The 25,580-nt window shown below is 41.1% G+C and overlaps 1 protein-coding gene and 1 non-coding gene across 3 annotated transcripts in view; one reads left to right on the top strand and one right to left on the bottom strand.

Moving 5' to 3' along the window:
* Positions 1-25,580, top strand: part of LOC126108492 (serine/threonine-protein phosphatase 6 regulatory ankyrin repeat subunit C-like) — a 97,300-nt gene that overhangs the window by 43,074 nt on the left and 28,646 nt on the right. For both annotated transcript variants that reach the window (XM_049913748.1, XM_049913749.1), the window contains exon 3: positions 5,557-5,727. In XM_049913748.1, coding sequence (XP_049769705.1) covers positions 5,557-5,727 — 171 coding nt within the window. The remainder of the gene's footprint in view (positions 1-5,556; positions 5,728-25,580) is intronic.
* On the bottom strand, positions 6,081-6,155 carry Trnaa-cgc (transfer RNA alanine (anticodon CGC)). The gene has a single exon. It is a non-coding gene; the product is annotated as a tRNA-Ala (tRNA).

The following is a 25,580-nucleotide window of genomic DNA, read 5'->3' as shown; positions in this document are numbered from 1 at the left end:
AATCAAACTTCCAGAATGTTCTCCAGGGATCATTGTCACATTTATAACTGCAGTAGTGTGGCATTGTGTCAAGGAACGTTAATTAATTTCTAGCTCTTTATTATTGTGATACAGGCTTATAATTTTACTAAAAGAAGAGATGCATTTGATATATAAGGTAGTCAACCATAGGCAGTGATTGTTGTTTGAGAATGCATCCATTGTTATTCTTGAAGTGGCTTCCCTTTATTATAATTTCAGAAGGAATTTATTTTTTACTTTGAAGTGGTATTAAGCTACTAAGCAGCCATGTTTATCCACTATAATAGTTTTTTGAAGAGATCATTCATTATTATAATTTCTTATGTTATTATTAACACCGTCAATCTTGGCAAAGATGAGGCTTGTCTTCAGTAAATGTAGCTTATGTAGCACAGATAATCCCTCCATATAAATTCCATGTGGAAAAAGGGGGCCTAAAAATGTACCGTGCAAGTGCGTAAGAAAGTCCATCATTTTTCCTCATGTAGCATACTACATTGATGCATGTAGCCTGAAAGGACCACCCATAATTTAACTGAAACAAGTAGATTCATGCATAATATCATAGACTTTTGTCTGACGTGTTCTCATGCAGGTTGGAATAAGTATATTTATCAATGATAATTTTTTTATTTGTAGCTATAAAATATTCTTGGAGTGACTTATTGAATATTGTACACTTGAAGGTCATAAGAATTGTTGTTTAAACCTTCGAAAATGCTGCATGAAGTATTTTGTTCATCACAGTATATTGATGATTTTTACTTATGGACCATCTGACAGCAACTGAATAAAACACAATTTTAGTGCCATACGCGTTTCGAGTTTATTTTCTGCAAGGCGTTATCAGTGGCCTGGAATATGTACATATGTTAGCTATTTAATTTACATTTTTGTCACTGTGCCTATAGATTATAAACAGTTCTGGTGGTTGGTATTTCCTATTAAGTAGTAATGTTTTGAACTGTACTTACAGGTTGTGTGGACAATTTCTTACATATTACACTCCCATTGCATTTTTGGTGTTGTTCTTCTTATGAATGCCAATTTGCAGTTTTTTCCCACACTCCACAGCACTATGAACTGAAAGATTGTTTCAATGCATTGTTTTGGTTTCTGTTGCCGACTGTCAAATGTTTTTACCAAAGATCGAATGTTATTGCGAAACTTTAGAGTGTAATTATTTAGGTATCTGTGATCTGTTTGTGTACGCATTTGTGTGTGTGTGTGTGTGTGTATGTGTGTGTGTGTGTGTGTGTGTGTGTGTGTGTTATGGTGTGGTATTTTTTTTATTTTGGCTCTGCTTATGTGTGTAGGTCATGGTGTACCATCTGGTTCTTTTCTGTGTGGTGTTGTCAGTGTGTGTTTGTAAGTTTTCAGCTTGTGAGTCCTTTTGTATTCTGGAAATGTGTTTGTTCTGTTCTATTATTTTGTGCGTGTATGTGGTAAGTGTGTCAAAGAAATTACGTCAGGAAATAATTTTTTCATTTGCAGTTGGTTTGTTTTGATGTGGTGGTTTACCAGTATGGCTCAATCGATTACTGCCAAATGTCATGAAATGTGACCAATTAGCCATCATGCGGCACTTTAATTCAATAGGAAATGTTGAGGAAGAAAGAAAGAAGTAATTAAGTGTCAAACATCCCATCGACTGCAAGACCATTAGAGACAAAGTAGAATCTACAGCTCTCAAATGTTAGAAAGGAAATAGATAGTGCCATTTCAAAGGAATGGTCACAGTATTTGCATTGCTTAGTTTAAGAAAATAAAGGAAAACTTAAAACAGGATGGTTGGATGGACATTTGAACTACACTCCTGGAAATTGAAATAAGAACACCGTGAATTCATTGTCCCAGGAAGGGGAAACTTTATTGGCACATTCCTGGGGTCAGATACATCACATGATCACACTGACAGAACCACAGGCACATAGACACAGGCAACAGAGCATGCACAATGTCGGCACTAGTACAGTGTATATCCACCTTTCGCAGCAATGCAGGCTGCTATTCTCCCATGGAGACGATCATAGAGATGCTGGATGTAGTCCTGTGGAACGGCTTGCCATGCCATTTCCCCCTGGCGCCTCAGTTGACCAGCGTTCGTGCTGGACGTGCAGACCGCGTGAGACGACACTTCATCCAGTCCCAAACATGCTCAATGGGGGACAGATCCGGAGATCTTGCTGGCCAGGGTAGTTGATGTACACCTTCTAGAGCACGTTGGGTGGCACGGGATTTATGCGGACGTGCATTGTCCTGTTGGAACAGCAAGTTCCCTTGCCGGTCTAGGAATGGTAGAACGATGGGTTCGATGACGGTTTGGATGTACCGTGCACTATTCAGTGTCCCCTCGACGATCACCAGTGGTGTACGGCCAGTGTAGGAGATCGCTCCCCACACCATGATGCCGGGTGTTGGCCCTGTGTGCCTCAGTCGTATGCAGTCCTGATTGTGGCGCTCACCTGCACGGCGCCAAACACGCATACGACCATCATTGGCACCAAGGCAGAAGCGACTCTCATCGCTGAAGACGACACGTCTCCATTCGTCCCTCCATTCACGCCTGTCGCGACACCACTGGAGGCGGGCTGCACGATGTTGGGGCGTGAGCGGAAGACGGCCTAACGGTGTGCGGGACCGTAGCCCAGCTTCATGGAGACGGTTGCGAATGGTCGTCGCCGATACCCCAGGAGCAACAGTGTCCCTAATTTGCTGGGAAGTGGCGGTGCGGTCCCCTACGGCACTGCGTAGGATCCTACGGTCTTGGCGTGCATCCGTGCGTCGCTGCGGTCCAGTCCCAGGTCGACGGGCACGTGCACCTTCCGCCGACCACTGGCGACAACATCGATGTACTGTGGAGACCTCACGCCCCACGTGTTGAGCAATACGGCGGTACGTCCACCCGGCCTCCCGCATGCCCACTATACGCCCTCGCTCAAAGTCCGTCAACTGCACATACGGTTCACATCCACGCTGTCGCGGCATGCGACCAGTGTTAAAGACTGCGATGGAGCTCCGTATGCCACGGCAAACTGGCTGACACTGACGGCGGTGGTGCACAAATGCTGCGCAGCTAGCGCCATTCGACGGCCAACACCGCGGTTCCTGGTGTGTCCGCTGTGCCGTGCGTGTGATCATTGCTTGTACAGCCCTCTCGCAGTGTCCGGAGCAAGTATGGTGGGTCTGACACACCGGTGTCAATGTGTTCTTTTTTCCATTTCCAGGAGTGTATTTGGCTTTACCTTCAAAAAACAAAAATGTTTGGTCCTGACAAAAAACGTAAAATCAAAGGCTAATGTGAATCCTCAGAATGTAACAGTACACATCTGGTGTAATGAAGCTCTTTTGTGTTAAGAAATTCTTCCCATGGATATGTCCATAGTTATTAGCATCCATTGTATTCATGGTTGTCTGCAAAGATTTTCATTGTGTCGTGTACATAAAACCAGAGGAGAAAAGCAATTTTGATTTTTATCTCCTCTGCATGTCTTGTCAACTATGACACCTGGTGTCGCTTTAAAGTCTGTCACACAAAACTTTAAATGATTGCTTGAAAAGTTAAAACATGTACCTCGTAGCAAGTGGCGAAAAAGAATTCGATAATCAACATCATCTTGTGTGCAGTCAACAACGATGGTGCATGCAGCACACGGGGTATAGATTCCCAACCTACACAGAATGTTCCGTTAGGTTATTTCCAGTTCATATATGGGCACATCCTGCTACAGCTAAACTAAGCTGATGTTTAACATGTATTTGTGGTTAGAAAACAATGAGAGGTGGTGGATTCAGATCCCAGTAAAGGAACAAAATACTTTTTCTCGACAGTTCAGATTCTCATTTTGCTATATTTGGATATGTAATGTATTATTGCACTTAGTTAACAATCCTATTAGTTGCTAGGTTTGAATCATCGAACACAATGCCAAGTCATTTCAACATTTCAACATACACCCACACACACATGCTTACCTGTGGCTGAAATGATATTTAAGATCTTTCGTACTTAGTTAACAGAGACAATAGGTGCTCAATTGGAATCCTGGATGGTAGTCTTAATACAAATGTTTTCGTCACTTAATTTCAAGTTGAAAATTAGTTTCCAAAAAGTCATTTATTGCAATAAACTTGAGTTTACAAGCTGCCATCTAATTATAACAGGTTTCGATATTCACATTATCGTGATATTAGTCTGATTGTGGACTCAGTGTTACAAATCAGTTGCTTCAAGTGGGGTCTTGTAGTAATCATTTTGTAGAGTGGAATGTCCATATCGAAAAGAGATCAGACGAACTGCAAGACAGTAACATTATGTGGGTGCATGTGTCATTCCCCTACACTCTGTCAAGGAATATGGGACTTCATCATCATCATACAATTTAGGTGGAGTGGAATTCAGGCTGTTTGGATAGTTTTGATGGCGATAGCACCTGAGCTAACATGTCCAGTAATTCTGTAATTATGTTTTGTGCAAGTATTGGGCATTGTATGTACCTTCTGGCTGCACCTAGATTTGAACTACCTGTTGGACGGGGTTGAGCGACTGCCGTGGAAAACTCAGATGGTACGACTGATTGTTATTAGCTTACTGGTAATTCATTATTTATTTATTTTATTTATGCATTTATTTTACCTGGCAAGATTAGGGCCTTCAGGCCCTCTTACACCTAACCAGGCATACTCAGATTCAACAAATTTCAGTTTCTACAGAACATTAAGGACATATAACATGTTATACAGTATTAATGTTACAGAAAAAAAATTAGAGATTATAAAAGTAGTACAATGATAATTATAACAATAAAAAATAATTATAATAATCAAGAATAATAATAATAGTAATGACTATGTATAGGAAAGTAAACATATTTTTTCTTTTATGAATGTCAGTCCTATTGCTAGTTGGGAATTTTCTCGTTATATTCTTGCAGCTTGTGAGTTATTCTCATCAAGCAGAGACATAAGACGATAGAATGGGGTGAAAGAGATACAGAAGAGGTAGATAGGTTAGAGGAAGAGAAATAGAATGGTAAAATTCGAAGCTATGATGGAGAGGAGAAAGAAAAAGATGAGGGCATGACAATGGTGGCTATACCGTCCCTAATATGTAAGTCTTGAGTTCTCTCTTGAATGTTAAGTGGTTCTGGATAAGACGCAGATCACAGGGGAGCGCGTTCCATAGTCGTATGGCTGAGATGGAGAATGACACAGAGAAAGATTTTGTATTATGTAAAGGTACAGCCAAGATGCTAGACGTATCCGATCTGGTATTGCGGTTGTGGAATGATGATAGGTGTTTAATGTGAAAAGATAAGTATTGGGGGCACCAGTAGCTAAGAAATTGATGAAGTAAGCACATCGTGTGGAGATCGCGTGCCTTATGTGGGCGTATCCAACCTAGCTATTTGTATTAACTGGAGCCCTATCCCCTGTGTGGGTGGTCCCTCAGCAGTGCTGGCCACAGTGAGCCACCTGCACATCCCCACGAGGACACGCCCAGCCAGCTCACACCCTGCCTCTCTGTATGTGCAGTGCACCAGTCGTTACAGAGCCGAGGACCACCACCACCAGCACCACAACCACAACCAGAACCGCCACCACCACCACTGCCACCGCCACCTCTGCCAGCGCACCTCGCCAGACACCTGCTGCTGCGCGGCCCACGACTCCTCCACCTGATGAGGCCACTGTCTCTCAAATGCGGTGAGTTCCCTCAAAACACACACACACACACACACACACCATTATATGGTAGATAAGATATAAATACTGAAAAGCAAAGTGTAAATGCTCAGTCTAGATTTAATGAGGGCCAGCAAAGTGAACTGGGAATAAAATCAAAATATACAATCAGAGGTGGTATCCCCACGACTAGATCATAGTATCATGGGAGAGAGGTTAGTTAAGAATAGGTTGGTAGGAAAAATAGTTATTGTCAACAGTTCAGTGTCTTATTCACAAAGACCAGCAAACCAATGCCAACAATATTTCAGACAGATTTTCACTCTGCAGCGGAATGTGCGCCGATATGAAACTTCCTGGCAGATTAAAACTGTCTGCCAGACCGAGACTCGAACTCGGGACCTTTGCCTTGCGTGGGCAAGTGCTCTACCAACTGAGCTACCCGGGCACGAGTCAAGCCCCGTCCTCACAGCTTTACTTTTGCCAGTACCTTGGCTCCTACCCTCCAAACTTTACAGAAGCTCTCCTGCAAACCTTGCAGAACTAGCACTCCTGAAAGAAAGGATATTGCGGAGACACGGCCTAGCGACAGCCTTGGGGAGGTTTCCAGAATGAGAGCCGTGCTTGGGTAGCTCAGTTGGTGGAGCACTTGCCCACGAAAGACGAAGGTCCCGAGTTCGAGTCTCGGTCCGGCACAGAGTTTTAATCTGCCAGGAAGTTTCAATAATTCAGACAATGTCATGCCCAGAAAATTTAGTGATGGGGAGAATATGAGTGCACTGAATGTATAAACTGTCAGATGAGATAAATGTCTATTACTTTAGATGTATTGTAATGGTCTAGTAGAGGTCACTCATGCACACACATTTATGAGACCATTTTTGGTGCTTGTCAGGAATGAGAGAGGAGAAAGAACCCAGTAATTTGCTATAAAGTTTCTGTTAGTCGCAAGAAATATACTCGGCAATCACCAAACAGAAGCAAACGCCAGCAGAGCCTCAGCTTGCCAGGGTGTGGACCACCTTGGTTGCCCCACTGTAGTCTGCTGTAACAGCCAGTCTCGGTAACCACAGACATGTTGACAATGTGTGTCTGTCTGAGCAGCAGATTTGCAGTGCCATGAGCTCCCAGAGTCCACAATTACATGCATTCCTATCTCTGTCTTTCCCTACAGTTTGTAACCTCAGCAACCACCTATAGTTCCACAGCGGTTATTCCCTGATGCCTTCAAATATAACTTACTCTGATGACCCTTGTACTTGTCACAGTTTTCTTCATATCACACTATCCTCACCTATTCTGCAGAGATGTTCGATAGTTCTTCTGTTACGAGTTCACCTAGTTTAAACATCCATCAATAGCACCGCATTTACAATTCTCAGATTCCCCTCTTGTTTTTCCATAATCCATGATTAATTTTTATGCAGTACTGTGCTCCAAGCATACATTCAGGTATGTCTAACACAAATTAAGGCCTATCTGTGATATTAGTAACTTTGTTTTGCGAGGAATCTCCTGTTATTCCATGCTACATTACTCCTTACAACAACCGTGCTTTGACCCTCAGTGTAAATTAGCATCACGTGTACCAGAGTCCCTACAAGTGGTCTACTGTGTGGTCCTTAATTCTGTTAACTTTGCCACCAATGTTATTTCTGCCACACCCCAATACTTTCCTCTTTCTTCCATTCATTAATCCTGATTTGGCACTCATTCAACTGTTTATTACATTCACCAATTCTGGTGATTCAGTCTGACTTTCAGTGAACACAGAAATATCACCAGTGAATTTTATAAATGATATCCTTTTCACCTTCAGTTTTAATTAAATTGCTACAAGTTTCTTCAGTTCCACCAATGTTTCTTCAGTGTTCATCTGAACATTTGTGGAGATTACCTGCATCCTTATCTTTAACCATCTTTAATTCAGAATACCAATTCTTGTTGATTATTGTACATATTCTGTTACCTGCTGTTCCATATATCTTATATGTACCTTTTAAAAAAATTTCATGCACTTTCACTGTTTCATGCTGTCAAATGTCATGTAAAGATCTGCAAATCCAATAAAGATCTCTTGATTTTTCTTGAACATCCCTTCCACTACCCCTCGATCCTTTACTCCAAATTCTGTTTTCTCAAACAGATTGTCACCTTTGTCTTCCATTCTTCTGCATGTTGTTGTTATTTTTTCAATAAGTTCTATTCATGAGCTGTTTAGCTACTGCACTTACAGGCGCTTGGTTGCTGCTGTAGTGCCTGGATGGTGTTTCTCTGGCAGTCTGTTGTTATGACTCCTGTCTCATGGATTACACAGACAAATGTGAATACTCACGTGATTGCCATTTATTATCACATCATCTAGAGCCTCAAAGAAGTTAAAATTCCTATTCCATTCCTGTGTACTTCAGTATCCTATTATTTACACACTGAATTCTCATAACAATTCTCTTAAAATTTAGTTCACAAACTGGTCCGAGCATGGGGGTCACAACCCGGACCACACGCCACTGTTAAGCACTAATGAAGGACTGGATCTCTTACTTAGATTGCACATAATTCATTAAAGTCAATCCAACGCATTTATTTCAAATACATAAATGAAGTTACATTTGAATCTGTCTGACATTAAACAGCAATAATAAAAAAAAAATTTCAATATCAGCTGATTTAGTGCGTGAAGTGCGAGTTAAGCCAATAACCAGGTAAACAAAATTTGAATCTGTCTGGTATCAAACGGGAATAAAATACTTTTTTTTATATGTTTAAACTACAGGATTAAGGAATTCCAAATCTTTCCCCTTACTAGGCGGAGGCTGAGCCAGAAACACAGAATGCCCCAAAATCTCAGTTTTGCTGTGAAATCTTACAGGACACCCGAAAGCAGTAACAGACAATGGGTCGGCGCCCACAAATAACATAGGCCAAAAGTCAGGCCTGGAGCACATCCCACGAGAACTTGTTCACACTATGCTCACCACAAACTGTACACATTCCGACCAAACATCTGCTTGCGGTGGCTCCCAGAAGGATGAAGCAACAAACAGCTCCACACCGTGCTTCTCACACAAGCACCTCAATTTGTACAAACATCTAGGCCAACTCCGGACTCCCCTCTCACTGCGAGGCTCGGCACAATTTATACAAAATGCCTTCCAGGCAACCAGTAACCGCCGCAGGAGTTTCACTATTCACAAACAGCCCCAGCGTAACAGACATCACACATGTGCTTACGCCCGAGTTACAACTCAGCCAGTCTCACCGGCCGCCCCAAACCGACTGCCTCTCGCCGTCTCGCGCGCCCCAGCCGAAAACGCAAAGATGCTCATGCCCGGGGACGCACCAAAGATAAGCCGATTGCTGATGATCGACCAGCGATCTGGCTCAGTCATTATCATAACTGAATTGTGATCTGAGTGCACATCAGTTCCTGGATACACCTTACAATTCAATACCTGACTCCAGAGTGTGTGTCTGGTCGTGATGTACTCCAGCTGGAAATGTCTTTACCAGCTAAAGCTCTGCCTCCCTCCTTAAGAGCTGAAAATGCTGAGATACCGAAGCAAACGCACAAATGTCACAGAACACAGGGCATAGCCTTGCAGCAAGTCAGCCATCCACATGTGGTGGAATGGTGCAGGAGGGCTCCTCCAAAGGGAGTGCTTGTAATGGTACCACCGACCACCGTAAATGGCAGTCAGTGATTGCATTAAACCTCTCTCAGGAATTTTTGAGAAAGTTGTGACCGTGAGATAACCTAATGGGAAGAGAACAAACAGACTGGGATTCGTTTCCGAAACACCCCAGCAGAGTATAACCAACACCAAACATTTGAGTGAGGAACAGATGTTCTCCAGCACAAAAGCAAGTCTTATTAATTAAATATTAGTTAGGTATTAAAATTAGTCACCAGTCAAACAATGTAATAAAGCAGAAGGCAGTGCTAAGGCTAACCTAATTTCCCTTGACACACACACACAAAACTCTTTCTTTATATCTGTTCACATTACAACAGAGTAACGTAGCCTTGCAGATAAATGTAGTACTAATTTGGAAGTCAAACAAATGGCCAATGAGATAGCGAACAGTAGCATATCCCCACAACAACATGTACCTTGAATCAGGGCTTAATTTCGGTCAGAACACGTTCTGGCACCTCCCAGAAACTCCCTTTCTTCTAATTCTCCCTTTTTTCCCTTTTTTACAGTACAGCACTGGAGATTTGAAATAGTATTAAATCAAAACGTAACTATAATTTAACGCTGCACCAGAACAAGTGAACATGACAATGGGTTGCCAACGTGATGTGATGGGCAGGAGGTACTGTGTGTGTGTGTGTGTGTGTGTGTGTGTGTGTCAGATAAGTGTAGTATCATTCCAAAGTTGTGATTGGTACATATCGCCTTTTGTTTACAACTGCCAACAACCTCAGCGATGTAGTAGCAAGGCAACGTCTCATGTGTGTCAATGAGAAATAAATAATGTAAGCCGTGTTTGAATGTGAATGTCTTTATAATTTGCTTTCATGAAATCATTTCATTCCATGTTGCAATTTATGTCACAGCTAAAAATCAAATGTGCGTATGGAACAGACATGACTAAAAGTGGGCAGTCTTTCGATCCGATGCGTACCTTTGTCCACGGCACTCTTGACCATTGTCTTTATCTGCCCGCACCCTTGTTAGAACATGGTTGACTCTATACAGAAGAGAAGAGCTCGCACAGGGGGCAAATTTGAACTCCCAATGCAGAACGGACATGTATATGTTTGACCCACAAGTCTGTCTGTCTGTCTGTCTGCCCCAACATAGTTCTCAAACGAAAGTTCCAATTTTAAAGCCGTTTTTTTACTTGACAGCTGGTTTAATCAGGACGGTTCTTAGATATATTTTTGAAAGTCTGTTCAGCCATTTAAATGTCATGAGCTACATGAAGTAAAAATGTTTTCCGCCAGCATGCTCTCTTGAAATACATTACGTAGTCCATAAGAATTACATCACGTTATGTAGTGCCAAACTGTAGAGCTCAAAAAGATGTACCTAAATAAAAGATTAAGGTTGAAGAATAATGACGATTTTTGTCTTTTGAAATTACCTGTTTCAGCACCCACAAAGTGTGAGTGTGACTCAACTGTGAAAGACAAACATATGCTCTTGCTGACTTTTCGTGGTTCTTTTTGAGGTCTACAATTCATTAAAAAATTAAATGATTTTCTCTAATAGTTTATGTAGCGTACTGTAAGAGAGCACGAAGGCAGCCCACTTTTTGCGACTTGACTTACAATAATAGCCACAGCTTATTTCTTGTGCTACCTAAAGTAGCGAAATATATACTAATAGATAGTAAATGAATATGTCTGTGAGTTAAAGAAAGAAACATGTAAATCCCATAAGTGGTTCTCACATTACAATTGCCTATCTGTATGTCTGTCTGTGAATTCAGTCTTTGTAGTCCACAATTAGTCATCCAGGTTGCTATCAACAGTGAATGCATCTGAAAGCTACGATGCTGTTAAGAATTACATGAAGGCCATTCACCTGAAATTCTAGTCTAAAAACATATCGATCACGTACGGAGAAAATGAGATTTTTCGAATGTGTGAAAGATTTAAGATTAATAGCCCTCTGAAGTAATGAAGGACTTCAGGGAGTACAAACGGGGTCTGAAACCAGTACTAAGCGGAGAAATGCCAACTGTTCTTGTACAGCCACCAATGTTCAAAAATTTTGTATCAATAATAAACAGCATTGCAGTGTCGATTGCCAAGTGTGAACGTGGCATTTCTGCAATGAACTTAATTATGACACCACTGAGATCGTCACTCTACATCAGCACTGTTTGTAGTTCATCACGCATCAGACTTCTGGGACCACCTGTAGCTAGATATGAAAATGGGCATCTAGGATGGTGAAGGGATATCATTCTGCACTTGCTACACAGTCAAAAGCACGAAGTGATAAAGTGTATAATGAGGATAATTCTGTATTATGGAAATGTTTTCCTTAATCCAGCTCCATTGATTGTGTTTAAAATAATTTCACAATGCTTACTTTTTCTTCCTTTATTTGAGCCACTGAGTATGAATTAGTTAAAACTATGAGTTCAGTTAATAATACATCCGAAAAAGGTACTTTTTATCAATAAATACACAATGTATATTCTGTATAAACTGACTGCTCATATGCCACTGACTTTTGTCAGGATAACAGATGTTTGTCATTTTAAGTTAATACGCTATGTTGAAAGTGTAATAAAATTTAAAGGAACATATTTAAACAAAGTTGTATACCCTTGGGTCAAAGATATATACTGCATGTTGACAGGACTTGTTATTTTATGAGTGAAGGGAAATTAAATTCATATTTCAACTACAAAACTGTCGCTGGCCGCGGTGGTCTAGCGGTTCTAGGCGCTCAGTCCGAAACCGCACGACTGCTACGGTCACAGGTTCGAATCCTGCCTCAGGCATGGATGTGTGTGATGTCCTTAGGTTAGTTAGGTTTAAGTAGTTCTAAGTTCTAGGGGACTGATGACCACAGATGTTAAGTCCCATAGTGCTCAGAGCCATTTGAACAAAACTGTAATTTCAAAATTAACGCTCGGTACAATTTATTATTAATGTGATATTCTTGATTTGGAATTATTTGTAATTTTATCATAAATGAGTTAACAGATCAATACTCAATCTGACCGATTCAGTTTATTGGTCATTAGAGGTTTAATTGTTGAACGGCAAATCGAGCTAAAAATCTACTGAGATGTGGGATTCTTGAAGTTATGAACTGCTGCTTGAAACAGTATAACATCTTCGTGCAGCTTGCTGAAGTAAAATTCTTTAAATAATGGTTTAATGTACAAACTAATTTTTTTATATACACAGTATGTTATTGGAAATGAAAAAGTAATTTTAACAGAGCTATAGTGGAACTCAAGAAGCTTTGACATTTTTGTAAAATATTCGCCAAAGATGGATGATTGTTATAAGTGCAACTTTGACTGATATGGTCGACTTCACTGTGAAGCTGATTTTAATATAAGTGCATGTTTATTGTAGTAATACACTCCTGGAAATTGAAATAAGAACACCGTGAATTCATTGTCCCAGGAAGGGGAAACTTTATTGACCCATTCCTGGGGTCAGATACATCACATGATCACACTGACAGAACCACAGGCACATAGACACAGGCAACAGAGCATGCACAATGTCGGCACTAGTACACTGTATATCCACCTTTCGCGGCAATGCAGGCTGTTATTCTCCCATGGAGACGATCGTAGAGATGCTGGATGTAGTCCTGTGGAACGGCTTGCCGTGCCATTTCCACCTGGCACCTCAGTTGGACCAGCATTCGTGCTGGACGTGCAGACCGCGTGAGACGACGCTTCATCCAGTCCCAAACATGCTCAATGGGGGACAGATCCGGAGATCTTGCTGGCCAGGGTAGTTGACTTACACCTTCTAGAGCATGTTGGGTGGCACGGGATACATGCGGATGTGCATTGTCCTGTTGGAACAGCAAGTTCCCTTGCCGGTCTAGGAATGGTAGAACGATGGGTTCGATGACGATTTGGATGTACTGTGCACTATTCAGTGTCCCCTCGACGATCACCAGTGGTGTACGGCCAGTGTAGGAGATCGCTCCCCACACCATGATGCCGGGTGTTGGCCCTGTGTGCCTCGGTCGTATGCAGTCCTGATTGTGGCGCTCACCTGCACGGCGCCAAACGCGCATACGACCATCATTGGCACCAAGGCAGAAGCGACTCTCATTGCTGAAGACGACACGTCTCCATTGGTCCCTCCATTCACGCCTGTCGCGACACCACTGGAGGCGGGCTGCACGATGTTGGGGCGTGAGCGGAAGACGGCCTAACGGTGTGCGGGACCGTAGCCCAGCTTCATGGAGACGGTTGCGAATGGTCCTCGCCGATACCCCAGGAGCAACAGTGTCCCTAATTTGCTGGGAAGTGGCGGTGCGGTCCCCTGCGGCACTGCATAGGATCCTACGGTCTTGGCGTGCATCAGTGCGTCGCTGCGGTCCGGTCCCAGGTCGACGGGCACGTGCACCTTCCGCCGACCACTGGCGACAACATCGATGTACTGTGGAGACCTCACGCCCCACGTATTGAGCAATTCGGCGGTACGTCCACCCGGCCTCCCGCATGCCCACTATACGCCCTCGCTCGAAGTCCGTCAACTGCACATACGGTTCACGTCCACGCTGTCGCGGCATGCTACCAGTGTTAAAGACTGCGATGGAGCTTAGTATGCCACGGCAAACTGGCCGACAATGACGGCGGCGGTGCACAAATGCTGCGCAGCTAGCGCCATTCGACGGCCAACACCGCGGTTCCTGGTGTGTCCGCTGTGCCGTGCGTGTGATCATTGCTTGTACAGCCCTCTCGCTGTGTCCGGAGCAAGTATGGTGGGTCTGACACAACGGTGTCAATGTGATCTTTTTTCCATTTCCAGGAGTGTAATTCTCTCCCAATGCCAAATGCATTGATTGCTTTTCCTACAAGATGTATTCTACATGTAAAACGTTTTTCGGTCAGATTGCAGCAAATGTTTTAACATTTATAATAACAGGTCCCTTTTGATTGTTTGTGGTTTAATAAATAAATATTCAGTTTGCAGCAGCTACTCATGAAATATGTTTCTCTCAGTTAATACAGTATGGGCTTATGGAAAATGAACAAATCTGTCATCTCTATGATGAGTTTATCATTGCCCACGGAAAGCAAAGGTCCCAAGTTCGAGTCTCGGTCTGGCACACAGTTTTAATCTGCCAGGAAGTTTCATATCAGCGCACACTCTGCCGCAGAGCGGAAATCTCATTCTAGGAACAATTGTGGTTTTCAGTTCAATTTTTACACATAGTCTCATGTTAATTAAATGGTAAAGACCTTTCTCTTTGGCTAGTAACATAGGAACTACTTAATTATTTTACAATAGTAAAAGTAATCTTAGATATTTTTTAGACTATTAGTTACATTTTACATTCAGAAGGGAATTTATTTATTACCTGTATAAATAAAACTTCTGATTTCTTTTTTACTCACTATCATGAAAGTTTCAAATGACAAAATCTGACTGAAGAACATTACGTATAGTCTTTCCTCATGGCAGTGTAACATGTGGGGAGGAGACGAGAGGAGAGAAGGAAGATTACGGCAGACTCAGGGTGAGGAGGGGGAACGTTTTAACTTTATCTTGCATTGTCATCAACTCAGATGCGACGCAACAATCAGCTGCTATGGTACAAAATGCTCACGGAATTAACGTTTCATGAAGACGTGGGAAATCTGAATTGTACTAGACCCAGATCGAGCAGGAATATCTTCATCGTCATTAACTGCTAAATGCCTTATTGATAAATACTGAACACACGTTCGTAGAGCAGCTACAAAGAAACTGTTTGAACGTTGTGGCTGGCAGCATTTGAAAACATGTCGTGAGTATGACTTGGTGCCAATACGTGTGAAGCAGAACTATGGAGCAAAGTGACACTGGTACGGCAGATGGTGGAACCTTGTGGTGCTATGTTTTTGATTATAAGATAGTATGGTTTAAAAACCTGAATTTCAGAACTGTATTTAAGAAAGAATTTCTCATTGTAAGTCTTATCACAAGTCTCTCTCCGTGGCCAGTGGGGGGAGTGGTAGAAGGGGGCGCCTTGCGGCACCTAAAAGTTTAAAAGTTAAGCCCTGCCTTGAATGAACTACATGCAGCAGTTAATAGAACCAGTCACCAACACACATGATACTAATAGCAATACTGAACAGGGCAGAGCATGAAGTGATTGATTTAAATCAGGAGGTCTATTATTATCATACCATATAACATCATTGCTAGTACATGGTCTCTATACCTCTACGTTACCCAGCTTGTATTAAAGTAGCTAATGCAGTAAATATTTCTTTATTGGGCACAGTTTGAAGCAATTAAACAGAATGCAAATCTAACTACACTGGCTGTGGAGGTACCTTTGCTTTGCTTCATTAACTAACTAGTTTAGCACATGATTGCCTCAGTCTCATGGTTTGACGAGCCATGATCATTAACAAATCTTCACAAGTGTGTATGGAAAATGGTGACTATTCTCATCAATAATTATTCATTAAGTGAAGCACAACAAACTATAACTCTTCGAATAACAAATTTGCTTTGAAAATTAGTCTTTTAACCCTCTCAAAATATAGTTGGCTGGGCAAATGCCAACACCATTAAATTCAAGTTCAAACACCTTCTCATGGAATGAACAGTAATAAAACTTTGTAATTCTGATCAAAGTGCATAAATGCAACAATTAATAATCTTTTTCACTTCTAATCAGTATTATTATTATTATTATTCTTTTAACTAACAACTTTACTATTTTTGGACAGCTTTTACGTAAGGCAAAGTATTTAAGAAAAGTAATGCAGATCGATTTAAAAATGCACTGGAAGTGGTGTATTTCTCAAATTATTAAACTGAACTTGAAACACAATAACTCCACACATTAGAAAGCAATCACAACTATTTTTACGGCTGCTTAATAGTCTTTTCATAATAAATTAGCACACTCGGAATTAAATTCACTAGGATAGGATTCTCAAGGTTTGTGATTTGGGATAATTACAGGTGTAATATAGAGCGTTTAGCAACACCACGATTGTTATTAATATCAACCAAATTTCACAAATACCTGGTCCATTTACAGAGTGCCAAATATAAACATTTTGGTGGAAGGCTGGTGGCACTGGTGGCTGTTAACATGGCGGCGATGTAGTTATGGCAGTACTGTTGGCCTCGCCCTGTTATAGATCTTCTGAATTATATTTTTGCAGGGCCGAAAACCGTGCCATTATACATGGTATCACCAAATGCAGCATACGAGGTCCATAAATAACGCTCTTAGCTCCTCTGCCTCAAAACTGCAAGAGTATGAACTACAATGTTCCGCTACTGCTAGCGAGATGTTAACCACAGCATTGGTCAGGCCTCATTCCTTACCCGTTGCAAAGGACACATTTCAGCTTGTGCTAACCACTCCTTTTCCATTCCGCCAGGCTACTTCTGTAGCTGTAGGGCTTCCCCACACCCTTTACATTCAACCCTGCATTCCCTAACAATGGACCAAGTCATTTACAGTACATTATATAACAATCATTCCAGTAGTTATTTACATTCATAAGCGTAAATTGAACATTGTTCAAAAAGTTCACATAACTGAAATATGTATACATTGTCTAAGAATTTCCGTGACAGGTAAAACACTCTACATATGACAGATACAGCACTCTACATACGCAACTCTACAAATAGAAATATCAATACAAAGTAGGTCAAAAATGGATGTTACATATGCCCCATGGTTCACTGAAGATTCCTGCTACGCAAACATCAATAACACCTTAATGGTACCAAGCAGTCGAAAATAATAATCACTTCATCCAGAGCTGAGCATGAAAAGAATACATTGCAAAACACATTAAAACACTATACACTCTATACACGTAATTACCAAAACAAGACATAAGCAACATGATTCAATTATGTACACCTGTCACATCTGACTCTCATTTTGTGAAACAGTAAGTTGAGTAGTAAGCAAAATTTATCTGTATTGCCAAGAATATTGAGTAGCATTTTGTAAGCATTAAGAAATGTAGGTATACACATAAAAGTATACCCCCTACAAATATCACAAGCAATTTGACATTGTACATGCAACACATCCTATAGCATGATTTTGAATTTACAAAGGAGGAAATATCAATGCTGATTCTAATAATAGTAGTCCATTCTTTGATATTTACATAAACAAACATATTTAAACTGAACCTACCATTCTTTTCTTACTGCCTTTATTTGAAACACAGTCCCTCTTTGAAAACTGTAGCAAAACACATACAACACTAACAGATATGAAAATAAAATAATTTTGCTACCTGCAATAGCATCTTGCACTGCATTTCACAACATTAACAAATTACATATCACATTAATCAATTGGCTGCCCATTTTGGGTTTTGGCAGTCTATTACAGTCAGTTTTTTTGCCCCACTTTGGCAAGTCTTCTATGCTGCCCATTCTGTATTTAAGGCATTCCACATTTCTTTTCAATTTGGCAACATTTGCTTGTAGCCCTTTCAGTACAGGGTTTCACATATTTTACAACAGCTTTTAGAATCTGAAACTTCTAAGATAGTAACAGCAATTTTACATAGGTAACAAGATTTTTATAAGAACATAAATTACAGTTAAAAACAGTATAGTAGCTTCATAAGATACATTATTTCATCTACAGCATAATATACATTTTTAGTCTGGTATGATTTCTTCATTTATTTATTCCTAGGTACATACAGTTTGAGATCCAATACAATATGGATATCAAGGAGCTTCTTCGACTCTGGGTAGATTAAATAGTAGGCATTGTTGTGAGGTGTGTCTTGTACTGTGAATGGCCCATTATATATACATAAATTTAAAAATTTCGTGGTTAAGTTCACTTGATTATTCATGGGTCTTCAGAACATAGTCTCCAATTTTGAACATGGCAAACTTCAGGTTGCTATTGTGCCTTTTAGATCTCGTTTTGGCTTTGTTTTTTCTTTTACCAATTCTTTCTTCTGGGCTAATCCCAAATCTGTAAACGGTGGGAACTCTAGTTTTTCCTCATTTAAACATTTTCTCTTAGTATTGAGCAGAATTTCCCCAGGTGTGAACTCAGTAAACCCATGAGGCAAGGTCTTCACTAAACTCTCAAATTCACATACAAATCTGCCCTACGCTAAGTGGTTATGGTGACAATAGGTCCTACATAACCATCCTATTTCCCTCGCATACCGCTCAACAGGGTTGCTGCCTGGATGGTAGGCCAAAATATATTTAGTTTCTACACAATTCTGCTCCATTCCATCTTTCTAGGTTTTGTAATTAAATTGGGGCCATTATTGGGCAGTACTGCACTGGGTTTTCCAATGGTTCTCAAATACTGAATGATCCTATTGAATACTGACATTGCTGTCACCTTTTTCAGGAGATACAATTTTATAAATTTAGATAATACTTCCAAAACCACTAAAATACATTTACAATTACCAGAAGTTGTGGGGAGGGGTCCATACAGGTCCACAGACAGTAAATCGATGGTATCTTTAGGTAATGTGTTCTGCATTGGGCCTTGACTAGTTCTATTGGTTGCCTTAGCTATCTGGCAGGTGTCACAAGACCTAATACGTTCAGTTACCTTTCGACTCGTACTATTGGCAATCACTATAACACTAGCCAATTTATCTAGACACTTCTTTGGCCCAATGCTAGTGAAAATAATCTGACATCTGTATCAAATTGGGTAGGCCAACACACCATCCATTCTTCAGTAATGAAGCCTTTCCTCTTATACAAGATACTTTTAAAATTCAAAATTTACTTATACAGATTTCCAATTTGGTTGCTCATTTTGATGATATCGCATGGTTTTGCAAATCTGTTCAAATTAATTTTTGCCAACTTCATGTAATTAATTTGGAAAGTTCCATTTCCATTGCATTCCTTGGGTACTTCATCAGTACCATTGGGACAATTCATTACCACATAATTTTTTGTACCCTTTACATAGCAGATTTCATAATTAAATTGTTGCAGGTATAAAGGCCATTGGGTGAGCCTGCCATTTAGAAGGCAACAACCTGTAAGGAATGTTTGAGCTTTGTGGTCAATGTGTGATGACCGTAAAACCCCACCAATCTATAAATTTCTTTAGGTCCCATAATATGGCCAAGGCTACCTCCTCTGATATGGTATGGTTCCTTTTGTTTCCTGTCAATGCCCTGCTGGCAAAAGCTATAGTTCTATGTGCTAAATTTCCTGTACCTTTTATCTCCTGGAAAATTTCAATACCAATCCCATAGGTGCTACTGTCAGTATTCATATTGAAAGTCTCTGACAGTACTGGGTGATGTAAGACATTATCATGTCAAAGTTTAATCTTTAAAGATTCACAATCCTGCCGACTCATCTGTCCAAACAAAAGCACTAAATCTTTTTATAGATTGTTCAAGTGTGGATTGTTGAAGGGTTTCTCCTTCACAAATTTTCTGTAAAATCCACACCAAACCAACCTAAAAAGGCTTACAACTGTTTCCTATTTTTTGGTGTGGGAAATTTTTCTAAGGCACGTAGCTTTCTCCAGGTCCTTATTAATGCCGGTAGTAGTAATTATATGGCTCAAGAATTTAATTTCTAATTTTACACGTTTACATTGCTATAATTTTAAAGTGATGCCTCCTGCTTGAAGAGCAACAGTTTGGAGCTTTTTTGCCAGTTTTCATTGGAGATAAATAAATCATGTACATAAATAGTTAACCTGGAACTCAACTCCTCCCCTAACACAAAGTCCAGAGCTCTAATAAACACTGCCAGAGAGGTATTCAGTCCAAATGGAACTACTTTGTATCGATACCATTTCCCGGTAAACAGGATTGCTTTATATTCATGTGATTCTAGACTTAATGGGATTTGCCTATAGCCAGCAGTCATGTCGAAGCTGGTTAAATACCTCATTATGAAAATTTTGCCACATTTTGTCCAGATTTTCAGGCCTGTGCACCTCTCTTTTTACTTTGTCTAGAGTTAGCACAACAATGGCCACATGTACTCCTCCATCCTTGTTGACAATGATAAGTGGACTGATATATTCGCTGTTACTGTGTTATATCACTCCTCATTCCATAATCTTATCTGTTTCATTCTGCACGGCCTGTTTCTTAGAAAAAGGTTCCGAATAAAGTTCCACAAAGAATGGATCATGATCCAGAGTTGCAATACAGTATCCAAAATTTTGAGCCAGTCCGCGTTAACCGAAAATGATCTACTGTCGCTTTCTAAGATAGTAATAAATTCTGCTTCCTCAGGGCTGGCCAGAAATTCTGCACGCGTGCGGTGCTCCTGCACACGTGCAACTTCCGGGTCACAGCGTGCATGCCGCAGCCGTCAGCATTCATGTAGTGCACGTTTCTATGCACAGATGTCGCTTTATCCACTTGCTGGGGTACTCTGTACCAGCGCATTCTAGTGCTCTTTCCACAGCTTGCAAGCCAACCATGGGAAGGTATTTTGTGTATTAAAACATTTAAAATACTGTCACAATCTACTCATTGAGACGTCTACTTTTATGTTACCAGTTTAACCCAGTAAGAAAAGTAATACAGTTAACAACCGTGGGTTTTTATTAAGGCAGCTTGACTGACGGCTCGCAAACACGCGTAACATTTTTGATCTAGTATTTAAGAAAGAGAGCAGTTAGTGACTTCCAGCGAACCTTATTCATGATTTCAAATAACATTAAACTAATGCAAGGTTTCCTACAACTAATTCTCGGTGCCCTCAGTTACACCCACATAATTTCTGTCTCACTGACCTCTGAACAGAGTGACAACCGCAGACGTCTCAATCACCTGTTATTTCAATACTATTACCAGTTCTGTCTAAAATCTGCATAATAACCGACAATTAGATGAAGGTTATTGTTTATCGACTTCAGCTGAGCGTAGCCCTTCACACATTAAAAAAACCCTAAATGTAAGTATACATTCGAACAATCGGTTTAATGAGCAATTTTTCTGATAATGTACGATGGAGCAGAATGATGCAATTATGCACAGTTAGTAAACAATTTTTAATTATGAAAGGAATAAATCCAAACACGTTTATCACTGGTCATGAGGAATGACATAGTTAATATCTGGCATAAAAGATCAGCTCGTTTACGAACGTAAGCAGTTGTGAAGATTTTCATCACTTATGCTTTATAGAGACCTTGATTTATTCATCACCCAGAAAAATCTTTCACAGACATATGTCAACCCGAACATGGACATAAGTCTAGCGGTATCTTTGTGCAGGCGTGGAAATTCTTGTTGTGAAAAATTTTCATAGAATTCTTTTGAACTTCGCACTGCAAGGAACTTGTCCTTTAGTCTTGTATTGCAGTGTAGGTCGATCAGTTCCATCTGTAGAACATTCGGAGCATCTTCAACTGACGACGAGAACGGTCGGGCAAAGAGGCGAATGGCAGGAGGCAAACTCGTATCATCTGCAAATTGTGCTCGAAATTGTTCCTTAATTTTTACAATTATTGATATGTATTCTTGAAATGTACCAGTCCAAGAGTCGGGAAATGTGCAGTGTTTTCTGTCATTAGCTGGCGCTCCCAAAGTGCAAGCTTCCTTTCAAAGGCATTTACTTTTTCCAACATGTCAGAAATTAAATTATTTTCACCTTGCAAACTGACGTTCAGGCTGTTCATGTGAGACGTAATGTCCACAAGAAGTGCAAGGTCTGATATCCAACAAGGGTCTTCCAACGTAGGTTCACTTTTCCCTTCTCATGTAAGAATGTTACTATGACCAAACGTAAATCAAAAAATATTTTCAGCATTTTACCTCAACTGATCCAGCGTACTTCAGTATAGTAAGCTATGTTGCCGTACTCTGCTCCTAATTCCTCCAAGAACCGTCAAAACTGGTGATGCTTATGCCCATGTGTCTTCAGGTAGTTTACAGTATGCCCAACAATTTGCATGACGTTTGCTAACGTTACTGATTTTGCACAAAGCGCCTCTCGATGCAGAATGCAGTGAATTCCATACGTCTCACTTGTGCGCCCTAGCTTTTGGCTCCATGTGTGGTCACTGAGACTCACCGATTCCAATCCATAGCGACACCATCAATAGCTTGCTTGACAGCTTGGAGTAAGTCCGCACCTGTAGTAGTCCCTTTCAAAGATACTAAGTCCAAAACGTCCTCTTTCACAAAGTGCGTTATCGACACCTCGTATGTATATCACAACTTGGGCTGTATCTGTAAGATCTGTTGCTTCATCGAGCGCAACAGAGAAAGCAACAAAGTCTTTTGCCTTATTTACTAGCTGCCTGTGCAGATCGCCGGCCATAGCACTGATACGTCTTGTCACTGTTTGTTTGGATAGACTGATTTCTTGAAACCTGCTAACGTTTGTGGGACACTGTTGAGTACACTACACTCGTCTTTGTGATACGTATTGTAGTGTCTTTCAATTGAAAACTTACGCTGGCTGCCTATTATTCGGTGGCACAGCAAACACTTGAGTTTTCACCAATGACTACAAAAAAGAATTGCAGTACCCAGTCATTTTTAAACAACTGAGAACATAGATCTACATCTACATCTACATACACACTCCGCAATCTACCATACGGTGCGTGGCGGAGGGTACCTTGTACCACAACTAGCATCTGCTCTCCCTGTTCCACTCCCAAACAGAACGAGGGAAAAATGACTGCCTATATGCCTCTGTACGAGCCCTAATCTCTCTTATCTTTGTGGTCTTTCCGCGAAATATAAGTTGGCGGCAGTAAAATTGTACTGCAGTCAGTCTCAAATGCTGGTTCTCTAAATTTCCTCAGTAGCGATTCACGAAAAGAAGGCCTCCTTTCCTCTAGAGACTCCCATCCGTGTTCCTGAAGCATTTCCGTAACACTCGCGTGATGATCAAACCTACCAGTAACAAATCTAGCAGCTCGCCTCTGAATTGCTTCTATGTCCTCCCTCAATCCAACCTGTTAGGGATCCCAAACGCTCGAGCAGTACTCGAGAATAGGTCGCACCAGCGTTCTATAAGTGGTCTACTTTACAGATGAACCACATCTTCCCAAAATTCTACCAATCAACCATAGACGACCATCCGCCTTCCCCACAACTGCCATTACATGCTTGTCCCACTTCATATCACTCTGCAATGTTACCCCCAAAATATTTAATCGACGTGACTATCTCAAGCGCTACGTTACTAATGGAGTATTCAAACATTACAGGATTCTTTTTCCTATTCATCTGCATTAATTTACATTCATCTATATTTAGAGTTAGCTGCCATTCTTTACACCAATCACAAATCCTGTCCAAGTCATCTTGTATCCTCCTACAGTCACTCAACGACGACACTTTCCCGTACGCCACAGCATCATCAGCAAACAGCCGCACATTGCTATCTACCCTATCCAAAAGATCATTTATGTAGACAGAAAACAGTGGACCCACCACACTTCCCTGGGGCACTCCAGATGATACCCTCGCCTCCGATGAACACTCACCATTGAGGGCAACGTACTGGGTTCTATTATTTAAGAAGTCTTCAAGCCACTCACATACTTGGGAACCAATCCCATATCCTCATACCTTAGTTAGGAGTCTGCAGTGGGGCACCGAGACAAACGCTTTCCCAAAGTCAAGGAATATGGCATCCGTCTGATACCCTTCATCCATGGTTCGCAAGATTTCATGTGAAAAAAGCACAAGTTCCATTTTGCAGGAGCGGTGCTTTCTAAAGCCATGCTGATTCATGGAGAGCAACTTCTCTGTCTCAAGGAATTTCATTATATTCGAACTGAGAATATGTTCATGAATCCTGCAATAAACTGACGGTCAGGATATTGGTCTACAATTTTGAGGATCTGTCCTACCCTTTTTATATACGGGCGACACCTGCGCTTTTTTCCAGTCGCCCGGGACTTTGTTGGGCAAGAGATTTGCGATAAAAGCAAGCTAAGTAAGGAGCCAATGAAGTAGAGTACTCTCTGTAGAACCGAATTGGAATCCCATCAGGACCTGGCAATTTATTTATTTTCAACCCATTCAGCTGCTTCACAACCCCAGGGATGTCTATCACTATGCCCTCCATATGGGAATCTGTATGAGGCTCAAACGGTGGTATGTTTGTACGATTATCTTGCGTGAAAGATTTCTCAAATGCTAAATTTAAAATTTCAGCTTTCGTTTTGCTGTCTTCAGTTGTCAGGCCAGACTGATCAGTGAGTAACTGGATGGAAGCCTACGACTCACTTACCGATTTTACATAAGACCAGAATTTCCTTGGGTTTTTAGCAAGATCTTTTGCTAAGGTATGACGGTGGTAGTGGTTGAATGCTTCGCGCACCACTCTTTTTACAGCAGCATGAATCTCTACTAACTTTTGCCTGTCCTGATTCTCCAAATTGCGCTGTTAAACCACGGTGGGTCTTTTCCGTCCGTAACCAACATTTTTGGCACATACTTGTCCAATGCGTGTTTTATAATGTGTTTAAAATTTGCCCGTAATACTTCCACGTCCATCACACCAGAAGTCAATGAAGTTGATTCATTTACTAAGTGGGATGCTAACAACTGCTTATCTGCTCTTTCTAGTAAGAATACTCTGCTAGCCTTCTTCACCGAGTTTTTAACTTTCGTAACCATAGTCGTAATGACAACATCATGATCACTAATCCCTGTCTCAACACTGACACCATAGATAAGGTCTGGTCTGTTCGTGGCTACCAGATCTAAAATATTTCCATTACGCATTGGCTGTCGATGTAGCTGCTCAAGACAGTTTTCGGATAATGTGTTCAAAAGTAATTCACACGACGGCTTGTCTGTGCCATCTGTAACGAATCCACAGACATCCCAATCTATTCTACGTAGGTTGAAGTCGCCTCCGACTAATATTGCATGATCCGGGTACTTCTGCGATACAGAATGTAGACTCCCTTCGAATGATTGTAGAACTGTGACGGTGGAACCTGGTGGCCAGTAATAACAGCCCACAATTAACTTTATTTTCCCTAGCCCTGTTACACGTGTCCAGATAACTTCACAATCACACTCTACTTCGACCTCAGTAGACACAATATTTTTGTCAACTGCAATGAAGACACCACCACCTCCTACGGTGTCTTATCTGTCTGTCTGATACACGTTCCAACCCTCACTAAATATTTCAGAACTTCCTATCTCAGGGTTCAGCCAGGTCTCAGTTCCGAGAATAATTTGCACGCCACACGCTTCCTGGTGGGCAGTAA

Source organism: Schistocerca cancellata, chromosome 11, assembly GCF_023864275.1.
Source record: "Schistocerca cancellata isolate TAMUIC-IGC-003103 chromosome 11, iqSchCanc2.1, whole genome shotgun sequence".
NCBI lineage: Eukaryota > Metazoa > Arthropoda > Insecta > Orthoptera > Acrididae > Schistocerca > Schistocerca cancellata.
The sequence above is the reverse complement of the archived record's forward strand: the minus strand, read 5'-3'. Positions and strand labels throughout refer to the sequence as shown.